A 7,922-nucleotide genomic window follows, 5' to 3' on the forward strand; every position below is an offset into this window, starting at 1 on the left:
AGTAATTTGTGGATTCCTGTCCTAAAAACTTACAATACAGCACACACAACTCCTAAAACTGTGCCAGACTGTGTAGGGTCACTCAGATTAATGTTACAGATGGCAGGATTATGTAAATAGTTATGGATAGCATATTGTGCATATATGAAGAACATTTTGTGGTTTCCTGCACACACGACTCCTAAAACTGTACCAGACTGCATATTGTCCCAAAGAATAATGTTATAGAAAGCAGAGTTAAATAGAGTTATGATTAGTGTATTGTGCAGATTTGCAGAACATTTTGTGGTTTCCTTCCCTAAAGACTTACAATGGCATTAGACACAGCCTCTGAAGTGATACCAGTGTCTGTAAGTGTCACATTATTACCTATACAAGCTGTGAGAGTTACTAAGAGGGTGTTGTCTGAGGCTCAAGGCAATACAACACTCAACAACAGGATCAATATCAGTAAGCCCTCGAGTGCAGGCTGGCCTTCACTCTGGCCTTCCTAACCAACTTGTCCTCACACACACACACACACACACACACACACACACACACACACACACAGCATCCTTGACAGCTCTCCATAAGACGCCCACACAACACCTCATACCCTAAACGAACAAATCTCTCACTACCTCAGCTTAAAACCTCAAATCAAACCTCACGACCTTACTTAAACATTCAAGACGAGGGCCATGTGTTGTCCTTTGTCCTTCTTAGAGTTTCCAATTACGCCATTAAAATTATTTCCCAGCCATTAACAAAGGGTATTTAACACCCTCCCTACTGCCACACGTCACTCATGAATGCTAGGAGAGGCGTCAGATGCATTTATACCACCAATGAAGTGAAGGGAGAAGAAACAACACACAGAAAATAAAGGTACGAGTGAGTTTCTAGTTAACCAGTTTCGTCTATTAACAAACCAGTATTTTCACGCTGATACAAAGCCACACGTACGTCACACACATAGATACACGCTAAATAAACCCTGTTAATGCAAACATACCCACAGAAACACGACATAACCCACGTAAAAGCACAAAAATCACATGTGATAATGTTTGTTTATATCTCTCACAACAACTGCGTCAGGAAACCCGCATTCCCTCTCCCGTATTTCCACCTCACATTTCATTCAGTACCCCTATTTATTACTCGCTGGTACTCCCTGCCGAAGCTCTGAGGCTTTTTCTATCTAATTTACCATGCTACTCACTCTCAGAAGTCTCCAGGGATGGGAATAACGGTAAAATAAGGGCCACCCGAGCGCCAGTGTCCGCGATCAGCTGTTGTTGTTGTCGTCTGTCTGAAGTCGCGAGCCTCAAAAAAAATAGTGATAAAAATGACAATAATGGAGGAGAAATCTATAACGAAATGTCTAAACTAATATTGTGTGGTTAATTTCCAGTGTTTATATTCTACTGAGATGGTGTTTCTTCCCCTTATGTGTGTGTTTAGCTTCTAATGGTAATATATGGGGTAAATTTACTACGTTGGAGGTGGGTGGCGGGAAGAACGGCCTACTTCTGGTGCGCTCTGGCTGTATTTCCAGAAGATGGCATACGTGCACCAATACACATAAGAAGGATGCAATGAGGACGCGTTTACCTAGCTTGTTAATTTTCTCTTCACGCCGCGTAGATAACTAACTAGTTTAATACATTATTACTTAAACTGGCAACCAATCGTCAGAAAGCAATGCATACTATCTCAGAATTTAAGGCCATCCTATTTCTCTCTGGGGTGAATTAACACAGTCCAGTCCGTTGTCCGTGGAGTGGTTTCACAGGACAAGCTGACACAGAAACATCCTCCCTGAACGTTGATCCTCCTACTTCTGTCCCACTCCACTCCTGTAGGAGCAAGGAGCCGCCTGGCCTCCTCTCCTCCGTCAAAGGGGATCGAGGACATGGTGATTCGATGAACTAACGACCCACGTCTGCTCGACCTTTATTATTTTGACCTCGATAAAGCCACCTATGTGACCTTCCATTCAAAACACTCACACCACCTGCCCGATTAGTTACTGTAAATTCGTTCCTTATCAAAAAAAGTAACAATATCAGATGTTATCGGACATCCGATAAATTTTGTTTCCGAGTTACTAATTACTTAGTATCGTCGACACTGATAGCTCCAAACTATATAGCGTTAATCAATAATTTTCCCAACTCAAACCCACACCCAAAGTAACCCCTCCCCAATAATGTACGTCAACCCACTGTCACGCCCCCACCCGCTCACTAACCAGCAAAATTCAGTCACTAATGAGTAATGACGCTCTTTGTCTGCTTGTTACACACACACACACACACACACACACACACACACACACACCATAGATGGTGGGGGGGGGTGCGCACCCTCCTCGTATATATTAAATACTGATCCCCCTTCCTGCCGCCTGTTCATGTCCATACACTCTTCCACCTCCTCCTCTTCCTCCCCGTTAACTTTGTTCGCCTAGTGGTATAAAATTAATATCTCCTCCTCTAAGATCATCCCGTCTCTCGATCATTTCTCTTTCGTTCATCTTTATTATCTCTTCTGTGTTCATTCCTTCATTCTACACGTTTTTTCTTATTCCCCTGTTTGGTATTCCTTCTTTGTTCATTATTCGTTTACGTCTTCACTCCTTATCTTATCTTATCTCATCTTCTTCCATTTCTTCTTTCATTCATTGTTTTGTTCTTCCTGTCTTGTCCTTCTCTTCCATACAAAACCTCTCTCTTCCTCCTCCTTCTTACACACACACACACACACACCCGCGCGCGTTGCATCACTGGCATCAGAAACAGCGAACATCCATGTATGAATTATTAATCTGTTTTTGACACTCGAGCAATAGTAGTGTCTGTGTTTGTAATGACAGCTATAGTGTCTAGAGAATCCATGAGAGTAGTAACAGAGCTGTAATTTATATGTATACATCACGTCACATATAGCTAGTGGATGCATACGTATGTCTCTTGTACTGTTTAAAGACTGGTAAGATGTGTTGATAAAGGTATGAAAGTGTGTATGAGTTGTGGTTTTATCATAAATGTATTCCTCTGTACTTGAAGCAGCCTTCCTAGTTCCTACCCTCTGTTTAGCTAAAGCGACATGTTCGTCTCATCCTCACTCCCTCCGTGTTGCTACATGACTCACACACCCCTCCTTATCACATCCATCCTCTCTCTCTCTCTCTCTCTCTCTCTCTTTCCAGCGGGGTGCCGCAATGAGCTCATTACCGACATGTGTGCTTGAGATTGAGTTGTCTTCCCTCTTTCCTGCCCTAACAAAAGTCGACAATAATTTAGCTTCTACAGGGATCGACAGCCACGTGTAGGCCTGGTTGATGGTCTAGCTTTTGCAGCTTTCCTTATTTTCTTATGTGTTCTTTGTGATAAGACAAGGAACCCAGTATGAATGAAATGTGTGTGATGGAATGAATGTATGTATTTTGTATTGTATTGTATATTTGTGAAATGAATTAATAAAGAAATATGAATATAAGGTAGAAATGGAATATAAATGAAATAATATGAAATTGCTAAAAACAAATTGAAATAGAAATTGTCAAACACCCATGCTAGGCTGAGTAATGGAAAAAAAATAACTTTTGGTCTTTGTATTCTGTCTGGTGGGTGCACAGAGGCTGTGGCATGATGGCATCACAGTTTCTAAGATCCTTAATCTCCAACGAAGACAACAATAAGTCGCGATTTTTGTCCTTGCTGAAAGAGCTAATACAGTTACAAAACACAAATAGTTACCCATGGAAAGATGCTCTCTCTCTCTCTCTCTCTCTCTCTCTCTCTCTCTCTCTCTCTCTTTGTAATATTTTAAAGAAAAACATTTTCTTCTTGAAGCTAAAGTAAAGTAAGTGACACACAACGAGAAACATTATCATTACTGTTTGTACCGATATTTGTGGCAGGACGAACTGCATCACTCTGAGCCAAAGCCGAAACATCCAACCAGACCAAAACACTGAATCTTGACAGTGTGGCAGGTGACTGAATTAGTACAAACTGCACTCTATGCTTCTTAATACCAGGAATACTAGGTGAGTCCCTGCGTTAGAGAGTCAATACAGCAGCACAGGTAGTGTCTGAAAGTGTACCGCGTCATGTAGGGTGACTCATGTGAAGTAACAGTCTTATATGTTTGACAGGTGACAGGTGACGGCTGGAGCACGGTGATGAAGGTGCGGCAGGACGGTGGTGATGTGCCAGGGGTGCCAGGGCAGGCCAGGATGCAACAGGAGACCATCACCCTGGTGCCCCATGCGCCCTGCCACAGTGACCCAGAGGAGGAGCTGGTCACCATCACCACGCAGGCCACCCAGGGGCCGCGCCAGGCTCGTGACAGGGTGGTGGTGCAGGCTGTGCCGGGCATCCTGGTGACGGACATCAGTGCTGGTGCCCGTACTGCCGCCTCACAGAGTCTGGATGGTGCCACGTTGCCAGGGGTGTCTGCCTCAGACGTCCCCCGTTACACCACCACTCCTTGTGTGCCTCGTGACACTCCAGCCAAGCCTTCCACTGGCCTATCGTGGCGTAGAGGCGTGGTGGCCAGACGGGGGGCCCGCTCCAGGGACCATACTGTGAAACACGCCAACGCCAACAACAATGACAGGGTAACGGCATCCCCAAGCAGCCCAGTGGGGCAGGGTGCTGGTGTGCGGGGGGACTTAGTACCTGAGAAGGGCGCTGCAGTCACACCAAACAATCTCACCTGTGACTCCAGAAGCACACTCACCACCTCCCCACAGCTTGCACTCCCTGCCACCCCTGCCCACAACCTCCCTGCCAGACCGTGTGGTGTGCGGAGTCCCTGTCCTGATGAAGGCCCCATCACACCCCCAACCACCTGTTCCTTCTGCAGGCGTGTGTCAAACATCCTCACTATTCTCAACCTGAAGGCACCTCTGCCCCACAGCCTGCTGGAGCCTGCCTCCCTCCTGCAGTGCCTGGGGCTGACCCTTCCAACAGATGCCATACTCACTGATGGTGCCGGCCTAGCCACGCTGTGCCAAGAGTGCCACGCCCTGCTGTGTGAGGGGGACCAGGCCTACCACCACCTGATGGAGGTGGTGGTTGGCATGAAGCAGCGCTGGGCCGGCCTGGAGGCCAGGGTGCCACCAGTGCCAGCAACACATCAGAAAGGGAACAAGAAGCAACAAGCACTTGTTGAGTCTAGCCTGGAGGCCAGGGTGCCACCAGTGCCAGCCACACACCAAGGCAGCAACAGTGACCAGCATGCACCAGTAGGGGCTTTGCCTGTCCCACCCCAGAGTACCAGGAGGCTGCGGCGCATCTTACCCAAACCAACAAGTGCCATATCCTGTGGGTTGTGTGGGGCACACCTGGCCAGGCTGGAGGAGTGGCACCTGCACACCACCACACACCATAGGCTCAGCCCCAGGTGGAGGAGTCCCAGGCTGCAGGCTGCCCTCAAGGTGTGTCTGGCCAGGGAGGCGCAGCAGGGCAGTGGGCTACAGGGTGCACGGTGTTGCCCAGCCTGCACTCACTCCTTCCCACAGCAGGAGGAGTTTGTAGACCACCTGCGGGGCCATCACGGTATGACTGTGGACAAGGACTTCCTGGCATGTATTGGTGGTGGTGCTGCGGGGGCGGAGCGGTTCATGGCGGGGCAGTGGAGGGGTGGTAGTGGAGGTGCGTGGAAGGGGAAGGAGGAAGAGGCGGAGGAGGTTGTAAAAGAAGAGATAGAGGAAAGAGAGGAAATAATGAAAGGTGAGGAGTTAATAGAAAAGAATAAAAGAACAGTGAAAGATGGAGAACAAGAGAAGGAGATGGAGGAGCAAGAGGAGGAGGAGGAGGAGGAGGAGGAGGAGGAGGAGGAGGAGGAGGAGGAAGCGATAGAAGAAGAGGAAGTAGAGGAAGAGGAAGAATTAGAGAGCAAAGTAAACAGCCTCCTGGAGAAACAGCAAACAAAGCCTTGCATGGAAGAGTGTGGCATGGAGTCTGAGGGCCATGGGGCACACACTATGCAGGGGCAGGGTGGTGCGGGGTTGGGGCGTGGGGTCAGGTGGAAGTGTCGGGTGTGTGCGGCGGTGTTCCTCTCGCAGCGGGATCATGATGCACACAAGACTGCCACGCACCCCGGCTCAGTGAGGGCCAGGCGCGGCATCATACGGCCAGCTGCACCACACCAGCCTTCCAGGAGGGGCAGACCAGTGGATGGAGACCACCAGGAGCAGGAGCAGCCTGCTGTGGCCTGCCAGGAGGGTGCCATTGTCATCCTGGAAGGCGATGGGCAAGGGGGTGTGACCCACCACCGCCTGCAGCCCAGTACCACCACAGAGGACCTGAAGGGGCCAGCCCAACAGAACACCCTGCCCGTGACGGCAGGTGCTGTCAGCTTGCCCTGTCCAGTCTGCACGGAGGTATTTGGTGACCGGCTGTCGCTGGTGCGGCACCGACGCTCAGCACACCCCCAGGCAGGGCCGGGGAATGGAGTGGTATTGGTGGAGTGTCCACTGTGTGGCCGCCGCCTGGCTGGGTCCCCCGCCCTGCAGCACCACATGGCCAGAGTTCACCGCCACCCCTCGCACCCCCCTCTGCGCTATCGGTGTCGCCTGTGCCTGTGCCAGTGCCACACACGGCCTCAGCTAGAGCGACACATGCGGGAGCGCCACGGGGCACCACCGCCGCCACCCCCGGTGCAGTGTGGGCGGTGCGGCAAGACGTACAGCGCGCGCTACATTGACAGCCATCTGGCCAACATGCACGGGGATGTGACACGCTTCCCCTGTGCCTTCTGCCCCATGAAGTTTGGAACACGCACCGGCCTGCGGGCACACGTGTCTCTGGAACACGCCAACACCACCTGGGCATGCCAGGAGTGCCCGCTGCAATTTGCCAAATACCACCAGCTGCGGCAGCACCGGCTGTACGTGCACAGCCACGCCGAGCACCGCTGCTCGCTGTGTCCCCGCTCCTTCAAGCGCCGCTGTGACCTGACAGAGCACACCAAGCGCCGCCACCAGGAGCGGCAGCCACAAGAGTGTTCCTTCTGTCCCAAAGTGTACAGCGACAGGAAGCGCCTGCGTATCCACCTCATGAGGAAGCACAGCGTGGCCTGGGAGGACACTCTGGCTCGAGGCTATGCCCGCCGCCAGAGGGAGAACAACTGTCTGCGCCGCCGCCACCACCACCAGCACCAGCAGCCCCGCAGCCCACAGGAGGAAGAGCAGCAGGCCGCAAGGGAGGACAGGGAAGGGTGCCAGGGGGGCATGCTAGGGAGGCAACCGGAGTACAGTGTGGTGCAGCTCACCGAGGCACCACACCCCCTGGCAGACACCATCAGCTACATCATCCTGGAGGAGACCTAGGTCACTCCCCCCCCACCTTACTTGGCCTCACTAGGGGCAGGGTGTGCAGCAACAGGTGAGCAGACACCCTGACACACCACACATGCTGCATACCACACATCTCCCCCGCCCTCCAGGAAGTGATGGTGTTGGTCTGGTGTTGTAGTGACTGCTACAGGTGTCTCATGGCCACCACTCTATTCAATAATGGTTGTGTTAGATTGTAATTTTATTACAGTTTGTTTTAAATCTGTTTTTTTTCTATTATTTGAACCTTGAAGTGTCTCTTTATATAACTTCTGCTGCCTATCTTTATTGTCCTAACCATATTATAAGGATATTAGGCACAAGATATAACAACTACAGACATTGGACAGATCGAGACCATTCAAGGCATGGAATATCAGCTGGACTACCTCCAAAGACTCTAAAGAGCTTGTGATGGGATGTATTCTCGGTTTACTGGAGGTGTGGCGCCATAACATGGTAAAGTATTTATATGGTCATTAATTGCGTTATTGCTCCACAGACAATCATGTTCTGCGACGCATCGTTAGGTACCACATGCGGTCAGCAGTACAACAGTGTCAATATGCGACTGAAATTGCCT

At 50.3% G+C, this 7,922-nt stretch overlaps 2 protein-coding genes across 8 annotated transcripts in view; one reads left to right on the plus strand and one right to left on the minus strand.

Annotated features, from left to right (window-relative positions):
* Positions 1-1,308, minus strand: part of LOC123501020 (tripartite motif-containing protein 2-like) — a 26,980-nt gene extending 25,672 nt beyond the window's left edge. For all 7 annotated transcript variants that reach the window (XM_045249573.1, XM_045249569.1, XM_045249568.1 and 4 more), the window contains exon 1: positions 1,208-1,308. The gene's annotated coding sequence lies outside the window, so the exon portion shown is untranslated. The remainder of the gene's footprint in view (positions 1-1,207) is intronic.
* Positions 1,309-3,894: 2,586 nt separating this feature from the next.
* Positions 3,895-7,567, plus strand: LOC123501021. The gene is made up of 2 exons (XM_045249576.1): positions 3,895-4,042; positions 4,151-7,567. Exon 2 carries the CDS (start codon positions 4,178-4,180, stop codon positions 7,331-7,333), a length of 3,156 nt encoding a protein of 1,051 aa, XP_045105511.1. The 5' UTR covers positions 3,895-4,042; positions 4,151-4,177; the 3' UTR covers positions 7,334-7,567.
* The last annotated feature ends 355 nt before the right edge of the window (positions 7,568-7,922 follow it).

Source organism: Portunus trituberculatus, chromosome 8 (assembly GCF_017591435.1).
Source record: "Portunus trituberculatus isolate SZX2019 chromosome 8, ASM1759143v1, whole genome shotgun sequence".
NCBI lineage: Eukaryota > Metazoa > Arthropoda > Malacostraca > Decapoda > Portunidae > Portunus > Portunus trituberculatus.